Source organism: Cyprinus carpio, chromosome A5, assembly GCF_018340385.1.
Source record: "Cyprinus carpio isolate SPL01 chromosome A5, ASM1834038v1, whole genome shotgun sequence".
Lineage (NCBI taxonomy): Eukaryota > Metazoa > Chordata > Actinopteri > Cypriniformes > Cyprinidae > Cyprinus > Cyprinus carpio.
Genome location: NC_056576.1, coordinates 15,715,286 through 15,733,972, shown reverse-complemented (window position 1 = coordinate 15,733,972; position 18,687 = coordinate 15,715,286). Strand labels below are relative to the sequence as shown.

The following is an 18,687-nucleotide window of genomic DNA, read 5'->3' as shown; positions in this document are numbered from 1 at the left end:
AAATTCAGGCTTTAGTCAAAATGTAGCCTATACAATTTAGTAATTACAATTTCTTTAATTACAGTATAATTTTTCTTTTGTATGTTACCGTTTACATTTTTGTTATTTTGTTTCATGATTTGTTGTTTTGTTTCATAATTGTTTGACTGTATAGATTATTCTGAAAATTCTAAAACAGATTGTTAAATGGCAGGTTCCATTGTGACAACTTACCCCCATGCAACACACATTTGGAAATAAACATGCCTTGAGAAATATTCACTGATGTTATTATTCTGCTACTGTGGTCATGTACTAATGGCAGTATGCTGTCTGTAAAACAAACAGCAGGACATATAAAAAATATCGGCCTGGCTGATGCTCTTTTTAGGACTGTCACATTAAATTACCCCTCCCACTCACCTCCCACTCGACCACCCATAATCAATGTTACATCTCTAATCTAGATGCTTGATGCAAAAGCACCAAACACAACCAGAAAATACAGTCCAACATGAGAAACTCCTTCCCCTCACACATTTTATATAATTCTCATAGTCAATTACAACCATCTCCTGATATTACACAACTTTGAATATGTGCCCTTAAATAAGTCCCGTCTTTCCTTGCTCCCAGACTCCATCCCGTAATATCATGCTGTGACATGAGTGGGAAATGACTGAGGATTCAACTGATGTATGCTTTTGATTGTCCTGGCTGGATTAGTGAGTGTATTCAGTTACACGTTTTTATTGCAGAAGAGTTTTGGCTGCACATTCCATGAAGGCTAAAAAACACCACAGTGGACTGAGTGAGACCAGCAGTACACAAGCCTCTGGAAACCAGCAGTTGTGTAACTTTGTATTCAACACAAACCATTTTCCTTTTCTTGATGTCTACAATCACATATTGAAATCTAAGCAACTCCTTGCAGTCACATAGATATCAAGCTTTGATGTTTTTTGAAGAATGTGGCCAAACTGTCACAGCGCCAATCTGACACTCCATGTAATGGGAAAGCCCCATCAGACGCTCCATTGAGGTTTTTAATGAGGATCTATTTCTGTTTCTGCTCAAGGCATCAGCAATTTAGCACAGGTTTTTTTTCTTAGTGGGAGGCTAACTGGCATCACTTTTGTGTTGTTTTTGTATTAGTGTATCGTGTAGTGTAAAATGGCTGCCAGCACATTCTTTCAGTATCAGTGCTGGGTTACATGTTAATTTTTATTATCAATGTTGAGAACCGTTGTGGTGCTTAAAATCTTTTTTTTTTTTTTTTTTTGAAAACCATGGCATATTTTTTCAAGATTTTATTGATGAATATAAAGATTTTTGTACATTAATATCTGTACTGTTACTTTTGATCAATTGAATTTAAACACTTGATCTATATTAATACAAGGGTGGTGAAAACTCCTTCACAGGGATACAGCTTTGTTTCGAACATTGCCTATATTCTGAAGCATTTAAATTATTTCATGCCCTGCTTCTGTAATGGATCAATCTGTGAATTTACGATGACGCTGTTCCATGACAGCTTTATGTCCTGTGTTCAGCTGTGCTGCCATGGTGGCTGAGAGTACAGAAAAAGATCCACACACCGGATTATGAGAGATATGCCATCTGCGGCCATCCACTACTGATGACCCAATCTTTATTGGGCAAGGAGCAACCCTGGCTGTCAGTCATCCCTGCTTCAAAGAGTGAGCGGGCAGAGAGCTGTGGGAGGGAGGGAGCACTGATACCAGTCTGATATTTGTGAGAACACTAACAGGCATTGTGTGTAACTTAAAACTGAGGATAAATAGTTGCTTTAAACTGCTCCACCACCCAGTACTGACCCTTGAGGTGTGCCTGGTTGGGAAGAGGTGAGGTTTTAATGCTAAATTTTGACACAGGATGTTTTGTTTGTAATAGTTGAATTTATAGTATATCTACATTTGTAACATTGCATAAGCTTTGTGCTATATTTTAAAATATATAAAAAAAATGTTTGACAGAATGAGCATGAGTATTTCATTTCTGCAATTTGTGTGTGTGTGCATGTGTTTAGCATAACATGCAGCTCACAAATCTGTTGCTGAGTAGACAACCGTGGATAGAAGGATTTCAATAAAGCATTACAACAGTAAAAAGAAGTAATTCATTTTGAACTTGAGGCAAACAATTTGCAGATGTGAAGGCGAAGGGATTCAGATTTGTGAATATATCCAAGAGGAAAAAAATAAAGGAAAATGCAATTACTTAACGTGAGTAATTGGGGTTACTTTCCTCCAGTGAATGAGCAATGAGTGGCCTAAATGTGGCCATCTCTCAAACACCTCAGCTGTTTATTTAGAAGGGCTGTGATGAATAGTCGGCCACTAACAGACTGGTGTGACTGGACATGTTTGGACTGTGGAGGTGGGAGGAATGCAGTTAAACAGTGGCACTGAGAAGGTGTGAGGAGAGAGAGAAGTTGAAACAGAGCAGAGGTGCAGAGCATGTTGTGCTGTCAAATAGATGGTACTTCTTTTCAAAAACAAAAACAGGACAGGCAGGATTTTTTTAATGATCCCCATTCAAGATTAAGTAAACAGCAGAAATCAGCACATCTCTTCAGACAGGCTTTCTGGGAGCAGATCCAGCAGCAGATGAATGAGCACTGACGGAAATGAAAGCAAATGACTGATTATCCAGTGAGTCTGCAGTCATTAGTGTGATTCAGTTTACATGCTAAAGAAGAACACTTAATGAAATATTGTTTCATAATAGATATGTTAAAAATTATTATAAAATAAATAATGTTCTTTTGATCTTTCTATTCATTAAAGATTCCTGGGGAAAAATATTTATGGTTTCCACAAAAATATTAAACAGCACAATTGTTTTCAACAATGAAAAGAAAACAGTAAAAATGTTTATTGAGCAGCAAATCAGCATATTAGAATGGTTTCTGAAGGATCATGTTACATTGAAGACCGGAGGAATGGCTGCTGAAAATGATGATCTGTCAATAAGGGTTTGAGCCTTTGAGAATCATTCTTAGTACATTCAGGTTAATTGCTAATCTTGTTAAAGGATACTTGCATTTAAAAAAAGCAAAATGTTTGTCTTTCTACTTAATTTTTTATATTGGGATCTCATGATATTCTTATACAACTGGATATTGGATCAATCTTTGATGGTTCAAGTTCCCACTCTAAATAATAAAATAAATTACTGAAAATAAATTAGAGCCTGCAGAGCCCAAGTGAATGATTTTTTTATCATTAATTTATTTTTTATTTCATTATTATTTTGTGATGCTTATTTTCAAACAAGAAAAAAAGGCTCACAATAACAAATTCTGTTCTGAAGGTTATTTCTGTGAATTTTCTGAGAAATGGTTTATAGAAACATATTGTATGAACAATTGTTTGGATCTTTGTTCGAGACGATGAGAAAAACATCTTGTGTTTGTACTTGATAAAGAAAGAAATCAGTTTCATTGCCACATCTGCACTTTGACAATCAAATACAACTTTCTCGTACAAACAATGATCGATGTCAGGAGGACAATGATAACTGGGGGGGGTTGAATGTACTTTGAATCAGATGAAGGTTGGTTCTCAAAAACCACTGAAACCATTCTAATAATGGCTTTGCTCAGATAAGGCAACCATAATCTTTTATCTGTATTTTTATTTATATATTTGATGTATGCAAATTAAGCTCTTTGCTGACCATCCATTCCAATGTGACTTTTAAGAATACCAGGAACTGTGTGTCAAGACTATAAATAAAACTGAAGTTAAATCAAAAAGGTTTAACTGGAGTTACAGTGTAGATGATCTGGAATCATTGTTGAAGAATGTTTTAAAAATGTAAATGTTTGGACTTTGTTTGGGGAAACTGGTTTTGAATCTGCTCTTTGGGTTCTGTTGTGTGAGGCTCAGGGGATCCGGCTTATTGCGAAACACAACTAATCCCATGAACACCCACACCAAAAAGACAGTATTGATGTTTTTGAGCAGTGAAAACCTACTCTGGTAGATTAGGAAAGGTCTGCCAGGCTCAGTAAACCTGTGATTAAAAGCTGTAGTAGTCCTTAGAGTATTAAACATGAATCTGGGTAATGAACACAGAGGGAAGGGGTAAATAAAGGAAGCTTTCCGGTAAATTAAATTAGATGTAAACATTTGTTTACTTTGAGCGTCATTCGGCATCTGATATTCAGGAATTTGAATGTATGTTTCTAGATTACAAAAAAAAAAAATCAAGACTTTTGTTTTTAATTAAATTTAGATTTTTTTTTTATCTCAAAATATTTTCATAAATCATGAAGCTAAAAAATTACCTATTGTGTACAGTAAGTATATATCAGTACATTTATTTTACAGTACTGAGGGTAAAGTTAATTCAGCAAAGGTTTTTAATTTTTTACTAGTTCTCAGACGAAAAATCTGAAGAAAGGTGCTAGTACAGCATATGAATTCAATGAGAAGCTAAACACATGCATTCACATTTATAGCACACTCTTAAATGACTTTATTAGTGTACATTTGCTTAACATAAATCTCTTGGTAAAGGCTCTTTTGTCGGGTATGTTAGATATAAATCAGCATTACTGATTTTATTTCAGATTTTATAATACACAGTGATTCAACAAGTTGATTGTACTGTTAAGACTGGATGCATACGATGCTTTTAAGACATGTTTTAGGATTTTGGCTATATAGCACTCATTCCATGCAATCTAAACCTTTTTTTCCATGTCAAACTATGGAAAGACCTTGAGGCTTCTGTCATTCATTTCTTAATAAGGTAATAGTTCTAATGTGTGGAAATCAATTTCTTTCCCTTTGCCTCTTGTATTTTATTTTTAATTTTTTTCTATTTCTGGTTGCTTCAGACAAGTGATTTACTATCTTTATATTAAAATGCCTGGATTGATTTTGCAATGCAATAAAGCCAATAAAAGTATGTGTATTTAAGCTTTGCCAGGGCTTTGGTGTGTTTATTTGCCAAAGTGTATGGGTCAGTATAAAGTACACTGTGAAAGGGGAATCAAAAGGCAGAAAGGGTAAACTATCAGATGGATTTCAGTTCAATGTAGTTGTTTTATTTAAAAATTAGCATAAAATTTACTAATGTTTTATGTGCTGAATAGTGTGTGTGTGTGTGTGTGTGTGTGTGTGTGTGTGTGTGTGTGTGTGTGTGTGTGTGTGTGTGTGTGTGTGTGTGTGTGTGTAATAAAAATTTAATATATTTTTAAAATAAAAAATATATTATTTAATTGCAATTTGTGATAATGAAATGTTAGCAAATAAGAGCATTAACTAATATTGTATCGGTGAGAGTCAGGTCAGCATATAATCTTTGGTTTGTGCTGGAGACATCTGTGAGCATGATCATTGCATGCATGAGTGTGTTTGTGTATCTTCTGTATTGTGGCATTCAAAACCACATGCACGAAAGTTTTCATGTCTTAACTCAAACCACAGTGATCTAAGAGCTTGAGAAATGTTTGGAATTTATCATGTCTGCCTGTGAATCTGTCATCAAACCTACAATTGTCTCTCAACATCCCGTTTATTCTAGTTTCAGTCCCTTTGCTGCAGTGGCTTTTCTTCACTAGACCCATTGTTGACTCTGAGAGTGAAACTGTTGTCTCTTTGAAGTGGCTCGCCATAAAAATTTGTGGAAACCATTTGCAAGGCTCTAAAATTAACATACATGTGATGTATCATTTTTATAAACACTGAAATCATTTTTTGGTAAAAACAATTGCATTCTTGGAATTGTGTCAAATATGCATCAAAAGTAAAAGCAAAGACAAATTAATATGAGACATTTCTATTTCAAATAAATTCAGAACCCTTAAAAAATCTATTCATCAAACAACAAAAAAATATTAAGCAGCAATATTAACAAAAATATTAATCAGCACAACTGTTTTCAACACTGAAAATAATTTGTTCTTGAGCACCAAATCAGCATATTAGAATGATTTCTGAAGGATCGTGTGAAACTGAAGTCTGGAATAATGACTGCTGAAAAGTCAGCTTTGTTATCACTGGAATAAATACATTTTTTAAATACATTAAAATACAATACTGTTAGAAATGTTATAATATTTCACAAACATGATCCAATAAATGCAGCTTTGTTGAGCATAAGATACTTAAACTTTGAAAAACATTAAAAAGTCTTATTTTAAACAAGTTTCTTCTCTGAAAAATAGCCAAAGAGCCAGGCAGCTAAAGGATAGTCAGCACAACATTCATTGGTATGATGGAATAAATAAATAAAATGAGCAGACAACAGGCTTGCTTTAATGTTAATGAGGCATATTGATCAAAGTCAGCAGTAAAAATCGACAGACAGATAATGGGCGAGTGGAGGCTTCCTCTGGGAGAATACTTCAAATCTGCAGTGAATAAAGGCCTCATGATTCAGGAAATAAGTGATGAGATATTATACTAATATTTCTTAGCTGAACAGCAGGTTATCAAATTAACCAAATAGAGTTATATATTTATATGTGTGTGTGTATGTGTTTATAAATAAATAAATATATATATATATATATATATATATATATAAGATATATATATATATATATATACAAAGATTGATATTATTATATATAATTATAATATAATTATATATAATTGTATGGAACTATTCATTAAAATAAAATATTATTTTAGAATTATTTATATTGAAAAAAGAATTAATAACAATTAATTATTTGTACTGAATTATTTGTACTAAATTCCAAAATTAAATAAATAGATAAAAAACACACTTTCATAGTCTATCAGACACTTAAGGAATCACCATTGGTGTGAATTATTGATTGAGAGAGACATTCTGATGAGGATGGGTTTGGAGAGATGCTATTTAATTAAGGAAATGTACTCTTTCTCTTCCGTTTTCTTTTGTCAGCACAAACACCTCAATGTAAGAAGAGGCGCACTGAGGACACTCTAGCACAAAGAGGCCCATCATTCCTCAAGCAGATTCCTTTCCTGCCTATAATTACGGCTTCTGATTCAAACAGCATCAAAATTTATGTCCGAAGGTGTTCTTAATGTCTGCCATCTGCGCTGAGATATACAAACTGCAGATATTCCTGAGACGCCCACTAGGAAGAGAATTAAGGCTTATTTATGATCAAATATCTCAGAGTAGCCCACTTTAGAAAAATATATCCAAAATACTTACCATTTATACAACGCAGATATCCTTGTTAGCTTTAAAATCCTAAATAAAATATTCTGTTTCATTATAACGTGTTCAACGAACCCAGTGCTGAATGAACAGGTGCAGCCTGATGTGAAATCATCTGTTACAAATTCAAGATTATGGACCTTGAGTAATTGGTGATGGAGTATAAAAACAGCAGGTGATATTGACCTCACAAATATGGATTACACTGAATGAGGGCCAGTGAAGCAGCTGCAGGCAATGGTCTACTTACTGAATGACACAAATAAATAAATAAAAATAAAATTAAACGTTTTTAAGAGTTAAACCTTTGTGTGAACATTTATTTACTAGGAAAAGTAAGTAACCTTTACTTTACTCGACCCATATCTGCATTATAAACATTTGTATCGCTTCTCTTCTAACATCACATAAATGTGTCAAAACCAATATAACTGTAGAAACAAAAAAAGATGAAAGAAGCCTTGACTAGACTGACTGAATTTGTTGATTACAATGGCATCTTGTGTCTCTGTAACACTGTAGTATGTCTGTCTAGTACAGTATAAGCGAGAATGTGAACATACTCTGAATTGGGATATCTTCGCTCAGAAACCACTCATTATGTCTTTAGGGAATTTTCTGGTCCCAATGTGCATAATCCATGGCTTTACACCTCCTTATCTTCTATCTTGTTGAATGAAATGTGCTGGCAAAGAGAAGATATGTCAATCAGGGACTGGTTAACATATAAAGAGAAATGCAAGAATCAGCAAAGATTCTTTAAAGCAAAGATTCAGAGATTAAAAATAAAGGTTCAGCTTCAAACCTTTTTTAAAAAATTGTTATTGATATTAAGTTTTGTTTGGTGCACAGATTAATATATCCTTTGGATATACTCAGCGAAGTCCACTTTTGTTTTTATATTTGTGTTATAACATACAGTAATTCTGACTAATTAAAAATATTTTCTACACTTTATTTTTGGTGTAGTTTGTAAATCATTCACAGTTTCATTATTTAAATGAAATATTTGTTGCACACTATCCTATATCAGTATCACTGGTTTTAGATCTATCTGCCCCTACATTAAAGAAAAAAAAAAAACCTGTGGTTGGTCAATTTACATTTTCCCCTTCACGCTAAAGTGGGTTGTTTTTTAATTTAAATGTAAAGTTCTTAACACCAGAATATTGCTAGGGCCGATTGTTAAGGAAGAATGCATTCAAGCTACAAGTAGAACTTTATAATATAATGTCTAAATTATAGATTTTTATATTAGAAATTATTTTTCATATTTGTAATACAAAAAAAATAAATAAAAATAACGAAAAATATCCTTCAAATAATACTTAATTCTGTTGATTCATAAAATGTATTGGTTTTTATTTTATTTTGTCTATTTTATTTTTACAGACTGCTGATGATATCTGATCAAACCAGATCTTAGAGTCTTCCCATAATTTTACTGGTATAACTGCTGTACTCATTACAGCATTGGTAATCAAGGCTTCATAAACCTGATAGAGGAAAACAGAGTGTGTGTGAAGTAAGTTGAGGTATAAATGTATTCTCTGTCTTGCCTGATTAGGTATGACAGCTTGGGCGTGAACATGTTTCCCTCTGATTATAGTCTAAAGAGCCCTTCAAACTCAAAACCACACTTTAGTCCAGCATGCTGTCTGCTAGTGCACTGTGACCTGCCACTGTATACAGTTACAGGTTAAACTCAACAAGGAAACCTAATAACCTCATGAACACCCACTAAAATGGGCCAAACACCATATTCGGAAACCGCTGAAGGTCACAGGAACTGCTGGGCTGAAATGCAATTCTATTAACTTTGGCTGTACCTCCTCCTCACATGCTGCCACTAGTATTTTGAACCCATTTCCTTCCTCTAAGTTACGCATTGCTGTTTTAAATCTGTGTAGATCTGTGACACCAAAAGGATTTGCATTTAAGAAATCCACCTCTAAGTTCAAGAGCTGAGAACAATTCCAGTCCTCCAGTGACCTCTAGTGAAGAGTCAATTAAACTGCAGACAGTATGAAATGTCAAACACCTCTTCTTAAGATAGATGGTATTTATTCCATAATAATAAAATATTATTATAACATTATGATAACTCATTATTTGTGTCTGACTGTAGCAGTGAGTGTGTTAGTTTACTTCCGTAGCAGAAGAGCACGTTTAATCAATTGCTTATTTCAAACACTTAAAGTTATAAATAAACAGACATGGCCTGTTCACAATTAAATTCCTCCACAAGAATACACACACACACACACACACACACACACACACACACACACACACATATATATATATATATATATATATATATAGTGTATATCAGTACCAATGCTTTATCAGTAGCCTACTTACCACAGAAAGCAGTGAAAACACTCTTATTGTTGTTGCTACACACCGGACAAATGTTATGTAAAGAAATTAAATTATGTGTTCGTTTAAAATGCTGATTATTTTGACATTTGTCTTTAGAGCTCTGTGTATGCTGATTTTAAAACTAGGTCAAAACCCTCTTAATTTATCATAATATCATCACCTTTGTGTAATATCTATATTTAAAAAAAAAATCAACATATTAAAGCCAAAATGGCTGTAATATGCGCCAGTATGGAGCACTTTTTAAAATAAAAAAGTGTGAGCCTAAATATTTCAGCTTATTTGAATGGCAAATATTTGCTTATCTGCTAAACAAACAATTTGACCTATAATGACAGAGCCTAGGGGTATGATGATTTGCATAATATGTTAGATAGGTAAATTAAATATAATCATTTGGATGTAAGTTTAGATTTAGAACTGCTAGGTTTAAAATAACATTTAAAATACCCTTATTTTATCTTCTTTTCTTTTTTTTTACTCAGGATGCACTTATTTTATTGGCACACATACACACCAAACGTAACGTATGGAAAACACTGATTGGTCGAAAAAATGATTGGCAGGATTGTAAACCACTTATTGCAGTGCACGAATGAAAATAGACGAATCGCGATAAGGGGCGGGGATTTTGAAGTGAGCGAGGAAAAATGGCGACCATCGTGATGAAGTTGAACGGGGCTATTTACACAACAGTAATGAGTTTACCGTACAGCCCGGCAAACAAAATTAGAGTATCTGCGTTATTAGTTTTAATACTCGCTTTTTCGAGTAGTAGTTCTGGAGAAAACACATATGATGATAATACTTATGAATTTCTCAAGCGAGAGTATTCGCTGAGTAAGCCATACCAAGGTAAGCGTCCATTCCTACTCGCGCAGTGACGTTAAACCGGTGCCCTGCCAAAAGTGACACCTGTTTCAGCAAAGTCAACGAGCTGAGGAGAAAATACTTAAGTGAGACCACAGGTTTATTGTTAGGACGATCACTGTGTCCTTTATTTCTATTGTGATTATTGGTTGCCCTGTTCTTGCTCTCGTAAGAGTGACAGGTTTATTTCGCAGTGATTTAGTCAGAAGTCCACAGGGCGGAAGTACAGGACAGTTATACAGCCGTGGCCAAAAGTTATGAGAATGATACAAATATTACATTTCACAAAGTCTTCTGCTACAGTGTTTTTGGATATTTTTGTCAGATGTTACTATGGTATACTGAAGTATAATTACAGGAATTTCATAAGTGTCAAAGGCTTTTATTGACTACAATAGGTTAATTTAAAGACACAGTATTTGCAGTGTTGACCCTTCTTTTTCGAGACCTCTGCATTTCGCCCTGGCATTCTGTCAATCAACTTCTGGACCACATCCTGACTGATGGCAGCCCATTCTTGCATATTCAGTGCTTGGAGTTTGTCAGAATTTGTGGTTTTTGTTTGTCCACCCGCCACAAGTTCTAAATGGGATTAAGGTCTGGGGAGTTTCCTGGCCATGAACCCAAAATTTCAATGTTTTGTTCCCTGAGTCACTTAGTTATCACTTTTGCCTTATGGCAAGGTGCTCCAGCATGCTGGAAAAGGCATTGTTCATCACCAAACTGTTCTTGGATGGTTGGGAGAAGTTGCTCTCAGAGGATGTTTTTGTACCATTCTTTATTCATGGCTGTGTTCTTAGGCAAAAATTGTCTTGGCTGAAAAGCAACCCTACACATGAATGGTGTCAGGATGCTTTACTGTTGGCATGACACAGGACTGATGGAAGCGTTCACCTTTTCTTCAGAGAAAATGACTTTATCCCAGTCCTCAGCAGTCCAATCCCTGTACCTTTTGGAGAATATCAGTCTGTCCCTGAAGTTTTTCCTGGAGAGAAGTGGGTTCTTTGCTGCCCTTCTTGACACCAGGCCATCCTCCAAAAGTCTTCGCCTTACTGTGTGTGCAGATGCTCTCACACCAACCTGCTGCCATTCCTGAGCAAGCGCTGCACTGGTGGTGCCCCGATCCCACAGCTGAATTAATTTTTGGAGACGGTCCTGGTGCTTGCTGGACTTTCTTGGGTGCCCTGAAGTCTTCTTCACAACAATTGAACCTCTCCCCTTGAAGTTCTTGATGATCTGATAAATGATTGATTTAGGTGCAATCTTACTAGCAGCATTATCCTTGCCTGTGAATCCCTTTTTGTGCAAAGCAATGATTACTGTGTTTCCTTGTAGGTAACCATAGTTAACAGAGGAAGAACAATGATTTCTAGCACCACCCTCCTTTTAAAGCTTCCAGTCTGTTATTCTAACTCAAGCAGCATCAACACTTTCACCTGTGTTCTGTGTTAATGAAAGAATCACTGACATGGTGTCAGCTGGTCGTTTTGTGGCAAGGCTATAATACAGTGGAAATGTTTTTGAGATTAAAAGTGTGTGTGTGTGTGTGTGTGTGTGTGTGTGTGTGTGTGTGTGTGTGTGTGTGTGTGTGTGTGTGTGTGTGTGTGTGTGTGAAATTTACTGTGTTGATGTGTATATACACAGGACTGGGCTCCTCCAGCTCCTCACACTGGGAGTTCATGGGCAACACCATGATCATGCCTGAACACATACGGCTGACACCAGACCTGCAGAGCAGACAAGGAGCTGTATGGAGTCGTAATGTGAGTTTAAATGATGAGAAAACCTGAAACACCACCTATTAGACAAAGCTATTAAATAGCAACCAGTTAGACAAAGAGGCTCTTGAGATAATGTGTAATAGACAGGCTTGTTCATATATATTTTTGTATCTCCTTTCTTATGCTGTATGTCGTGTTATATGGACCTGTGTCTGCAATAAAGCTTTATTATTATATATGTGTGTGTGTGTGTGTGTAGCCCTGCTACATCAGGGACTGGGAGCTGCAAGTACAATTTAAGATCCATGGTGAGGGCAAGAAGAACCTGAATGGAGACGGCCTTGCAATATGGCTCACCAAAGAGCGAATGCAAAATGGTATGAGATCATCAATATTGCAAATCTTCAAATTATTGATTCTCTGTGATATGACTATGATGGGTTTTTTTTGGTCTTTGTGTTTTCCTCAAGGTCAAGTGTTCGGAAACACAAACTTTTTTACAGGTCTGGGTGTTTTTGTAGACACTTATCCTAATGATGACAAGCAGCATGAGGTATATTGCCACTAAACATTAGATAAACAAGATTACAATGAATGTCATGTCTTTATCATCATATGTCATGTCAGCTTTAACAACTTAAACCTGTGAAAAAATAATAATAATCTAATCGGATTCATTTTTGTCTCTCATTCAGAGAACGTTTCCTTTTATCTCTGCAATGGTGGGAAATGGGAGCGTTGCATATGATCACGACCATGACGGACGGTTTACTGATCTCGGTGGCTGCACTGCTCACGTTCGCAATGTTGAAAATGACGCATTCCTCTTGATCAGATATATGAAGAACAGACTCACAGTAAGAAACATCTTTACATTCAGTTTTTTTTTTTTTTTTTTGCCTAAGACAAATACATACATAGATACACTGCTGCACCAATTTAGTCTTTCAATCTGCGATGCTGATAGTCAAGACGATGAGGGAGAGGTCAGATTTACTTAGAGATTAAGGAAGTATTGTTTAGACAGATGTTGGAGAGCAACATTCAGTTCTGTATGCACCTTCATTCGCTGATCTGTCTTTCAGGTGATGACGGATATCGAGGGGAAGCAAGAGTGGAAGGACTGTCTGGATATACCTGGAGTGAGGCTGCCACAAGGTTACTATTTTGGCGTCTCGTCAGCTACTGGAGATTTATCAGGTTTGGACCAGTGAAGCGTTCCATTCACTCCATTTTAATCCGGCAGATATTCAGATCCTATGCAAACTGCATTATATATTATAGTCATTTTTGGCCAATCCTAAAATTTCCATAAAATTAAAGTTCTATCTTAAAAACATGAACTAATTTAAAATATCTATTTGTATATTAAACAAGATTTCAGTCAGTTCGCCCAATATCTTAAGGCATACTAAACAATTTTGAGAGCAATGTAATATCTGTCTGTATTAATATATATTAATATATGAAATCCTTTTTTTTTCTTATTGCATGTTTTGTTTTTAGATAACCATGACCTGATCTCCTTCAAGCTGTATGAGCTCACAGTGGAACGCAGTCCTGAAGAGGACCAGCAGGAGATCACGTTGCCTAGTGTAGACTACCGAGTGGACTCTAATGGTAACAGTAACAATAAGATTATACATTCATTACGTTTCAGTGTAAGCTATTTTACAGAGAAGTACAATGTTTGTATCTTACAAATGTTTTCTTTACACAGTTCATGTGGAGGACGAAGGAAGGAGCATCATCACCACTTTATTTCTCTTCATTGTTTCCGTCGTTGTGCTGGTTGTAGTGGTTGTGGTTATTATCTTTCTATATAATCACTATAAAGAGAACCGTCGCAAACGCTTCTACTGAGCAAATTGAAAAACAAGTGACAGGAAGGAAATGGGACGAGGGATCCAACATGAGTGTGACTGGTATTTTTGCATAGGGCTGCTTCTGGTCCTCACCAACAGAAAGGACCTAAAGGCCAACACTGAACTAAAAGCCATACCTGACCTCAATCATGATTATGATCTCAAAAAACTGTTCAAGAATATTTGAAAGAGTGTGCATCAGTTTTTGAAAGTCTCTAGAGACTTTTGTGTGAGCGTATGATGCATTTTTATATAGTTTATCAAACTGTTGTATTCTCAGGTCGTCTACTGTAATGCCACTGCAGAAATCCCAAAAGCCCTTTTGTTCTGCCTTCAATTGGACAGAAATTAATCAAAATATAATATATCACCTAGACTTTGACCTCCATCTGTCACCATCATCTCATCAGCTGTCAGCACTCATCTCTTAACTTGTGTAAAATTGATTCAATTTGATTTTCATCCTTATGTAAGTAATGCTGGCCGGCTGTACTGTTATAAACAGACAGTAACAACCATCAATGTGAAGAATATTTTTCCAAAATGTCTGTTTTGTAATACTTATAATGTCTTTAGTTGTTGTTTTATGTATCAAAAGCTGCACTGAACTGCTTGACCATATGTAGCTTATTTTAAGTTACTTTGGATTATGATTTAACTACTTCGGGTATCAACTTGTTAAACCTTTATATTTCATGTCTTCATGGCCTTATTTGAATACTATGTTTAGTAATGTTGAAGTGCTGTGACGTGTTTATTCCCGTATCTTAATATCTTCCATAAAGAGGCAGAGATGTAAAGCTGGTGCAGCAATTTGACAGTTCCTGAGTTTTTCAATAATTGCACTATTGCAAAGATATGCAAGAGGTTTTGCTTTTGTCCAAGTTCCAGTCTTTCCTATCACTTCTAGTCACTGCTCTCCACAGACTATTGTTTTATACTGGGAGAGATTGTTATTGCTGTTGTCATCGGCTCAGTGATTGAGCAAGCTGCTGTATCAAACTGATGTTTTCATGTTCGTCACCAACATATTGAATGTTGAAAATTCTAAATTAAACATTCAACGTTTGTCTTCTAATTGGATGTTATGTATTGACAACGCAAGTTTTTAATATGATTGAAATGTTAGGAATAGTAAATTGTTTTACAGTAAGCTTTTTTCATAGCTTCTAACAACCCGTAATTATTTGTATACACTCTAAAAAAATTGTTTCAACAAAAAATAAAAGCAACAGTCTTCAACAATCTTTTTGAGTTCTGACATTTCCCTGAACTTTTTAGATCATACATTCTAAAGGACCTCATGAAATGGCTGGAGTTAGTTTTCTTTCCTGTGTTGTTATGAGTGACAGGTTCATGGCTCATTTCAGTCTGAGGAACCAAAACTGTGGACAAGTACCACTGTGCTAATGTATGCTAGATTATGAGCCAAGACTCATTTCCAGATGTGTTTTTCTCCTGTGGTACCTCTTTCCATCACACCACTATTTATTTATATTACTTATTTATTGAGGCATTAATAAGGCACCAGTAAGAGAGAATGTTATAATTCCTCACTTTAAAGTCAAGCCAGGTATGATTTAATTGCAACCCAACCCATTTTGGGTGATGTTTATGAAATTCTAAAAACCATATAATTTACCTGAACAAGACATAATAACCTTTCTCTGGCATACTTGGTTAAGTTGTAATCTATATTATAACCCTATAACTTGATAATGGTGTGTTATATGGTGATCTGTGCAATTTCACTATTTCTCCATTTTTAACACCCTGAGTTTGGTACTTCATGAGTTCACAAATAAGTTTTAGACTATGGGGGCCAAAATATGATTTTTTTTTTCCTCATCAGGCTTGAATGTGTTTCATTTCCCTTTCTATGCATTTGTTATATCTGTCCCTATATATTGGTTACCAGTAAAAGAGGAAAATAGAAGGTCTGAGCATGCAAATTACATTGTGTAATCATTAAGTAATTTCCCCTTGGAATATATTAAGCATCATTTGTTTTTGTCTTTTTGTCAGTGTTTTTAATGAGAACACTGTTTACCAAGAAATGTGGGTGATTGGTGAAACATTTTTAACTAAATAAGGTAACAGCATGGAGGTTTCAGATTTTAATGTAACATTAACAACTGTAAACCCAGATAAGTTAACAGAACTTTAAGCAGCTAATTGGCTTAATTTTTGAGTTAATACACATGAAAATCATATTTTCAGAGGTTAAATATTTGTATATATGCTACATGTACTTTTTGGTAAGTTTAATTAAAGTTTTCATTAAGCCTACTCAAATATTTTATCATGACTCAGTTTTCGATCACTTATGCCATTGCATTAAGTTAAAAAATTAAGTTCTATTAACTCAATATGTATTATATTACTTAACTCAGTATTACTAAATAGCACTTAACTCAAACACTTTAATATTACTATATTCAAAATCATGTGTCACAAAACATAAAAACTTTGTGGCAACTGATTGCCTCAAACACACTGAGAACAACTAACTCAAATAACCTGAGTAATGTCTTTTATTGAACAGTATTCTCTGGACCTCTTACATTTTACAGTGCAAATTAATATTTAAAAATAAAATAATATATTGTATACTGTGGAATATATATTTATATACATATATATGTATATATATCTAAATTTTCCACAGTACCACAAAACTTTTACGACTTGTCACCTTGACGACCATCGGCACAAGACCATGAGACCGAGACAAGTCCTCTGCATAATCTGACTTGTGTTGCAGCCTGGAGTTAAACCACGGCATGCTGGTTTCGCCTGGCCAGAGGAGAACTGGCCCCCCGACTAAGTCTGGTTTCTCCCAAGGTTTTTTCTCCATTTGTGTCATCGATGGAGTTTTGGTTCCATACCACTGTCACCTTTGGTTTGCTTAGTTGGGGACACATGACTGATTGCACAGACACTATTAGAAGAGAGCTGAGCTGGATGGTGACATCACTGAATCATCAAGCATCACTGAACCATGAATATATACAAACCCAATAATACAAACCCAAAGCCTAGTTCCTCAAATAAAAGATAGAGACCTACTTCAGTAGAAGACTAATGAATGTTTTTAGCTAAACCCATGGTCCTTGGTGATTCATGCAAGTCAACTGGTACCTGGTGATGTATTGAGGTCTTCTGAAACAAAATGATTGGTCTGTGTAAGAAACTGAACATTATTTACATCATTATTACCTGTAATCCAGAGCCCCAGGCAAACAGTCCTGAGCTCAAACGTTCTGTCACATAATGACGTACTTGTCAAGTCTGGAAACATTATGATTTTTAAATGTTTATAATGAAGTTTTAAGTCGATGTGCTCAAAAATACAGTATAAACTAATACAGTCAAAAAGTATTACAATTTAAAACTTTTGTAAAAGACATTTTAAAATGTCATTTATTCCTGTGATGCAAAGCTGAATTTTTAGTATCTATAGAGAAAATCGATTTCTGAAGGATCATGTGACAACGAAGACTGGATTAATGATGCTGATAATTCAGCTTTACACCCCAGAAATAAATTACATTTTACAATATATATATAATATATATATTATATATATATATATATATACATATATATGTATACAATATATATAATATATAGCAGAGCGGTTTAATCAGGAAGTATATGAACTGAACACAAATAGGTTGTGTAGTTTTCTATAGCTCTGCATCATGCTTGAAAATAGGTCTCTATTTGCACATGAAACCATACAGGAGAGAAGCCAGTCAGTTGAACAAAACATTTTACAGTGCTTGAATGTTGTTGTTTTTATTGCATATGATAATTCATATTCAGAAAGTAGAACTGAAATGACATTAATTATAAGATGATTAGTTAAATAAATTTTTCCAGTCATGTATTTGGTCATTGAGAATAGTTTTTAAAAATGTGTAAAAATCTTGTGTCTCGTCTCGTGTGTTGAGTTAAGTGTCTGCATTAATGATGATCAAAAAACAAAAGACTCTTGACAGAATGGCATTTGTAGCTTCACCATCACATTCACATCTATGCAACCAATAAATAAATTACTACTACTAAGAAAGAGCACATATTTCTTTATTGATCTAGAACAGGGATCGGCAGGCACGCGTGCCAACAGTGGCACGCAGAGGGATAATCGCTGGCACGCGAGCAATAGGTAAAACTGCATACTGACGTACATTTTGAGGTAATAACTTCTCACAGTCACACAGGCTGTTAGGAGCTATAAATACGATTAAAGTGTGAGAATTAACTTGCGCTAGTCTACGGATGAGAGCGACCACTGCACAAACTAAGCGCTTCAGATCAAAGCCTCCGCGGTCTAACAGTGCTCGTCAATGTCAAAATAACTGAGATGGCTGATCAAATTAAAGAGCGCGAGGCGTCAGTCAGTTTAACGTTAAAGAGAGCGAGGGAAGATGAAACTAGAAATCAATTAATATGAATCAACTTTTAGATAAGTTTTTTACGATAGAAATGTATATCCAGTGATGCATACTCTATTTATTTTATTTTATTTATCAAATATGGCTATTTTGACAGAGAGAGAGGAAGATGTGTAAATTGTCTGCGTTTGTCTCTCACTACAAACAATGAAGCTGAGTTTAGTTACTTAAAAAAACAGCGATTTTACTCCCTCCTTGCTGAGAAATATA

General features: G+C 35.0%; 1 protein-coding gene across 1 annotated transcript; it reads left to right on the top strand.

The window, feature by feature from the left end:
• The first annotated feature begins 10,179 nt into the window (after positions 1–10,179).
• Positions 10,180–15,264, top strand: LOC109080115 (VIP36-like protein). Its single transcript, XM_019095207.2, has 8 exons — positions 10,180–10,416; positions 12,076–12,194; positions 12,412–12,529; positions 12,623–12,705; positions 12,848–13,009; positions 13,238–13,352; positions 13,659–13,772; positions 13,873–15,264. The coding sequence occupies exons 1-8, from the start codon at positions 10,212–10,214 to the stop codon at positions 14,013–14,015; spliced, it is 1,059 nt and encodes a 352-aa protein (XP_018950752.1). The 5' UTR covers positions 10,180–10,211; the 3' UTR covers positions 14,016–15,264.
• The last annotated feature ends 3,423 nt before the right edge of the window (positions 15,265–18,687 follow it).

Excerpts from the sequence above, each read along its gene's own strand:
- LOC109080115 (XM_019095207.2), top strand. The coding sequence starts at position 10,212 with ATGGCGACCATCGTGATGAAGTTGAACGGGGCTATTTACACAACAGTA. Across the intron at positions 12,706-12,847 it reads ATGATGACAAGCAGCATGAG|AGAACGTTTCCTTTTATCTC; the intron begins GTATATTGCCAC and ends TCTCTCATTCAG. Across the intron at positions 13,353-13,658 it reads AGCTACTGGAGATTTATCAG|ATAACCATGACCTGATCTCC; the intron begins GTTTGGACCAGT and ends TTTTGTTTTTAG.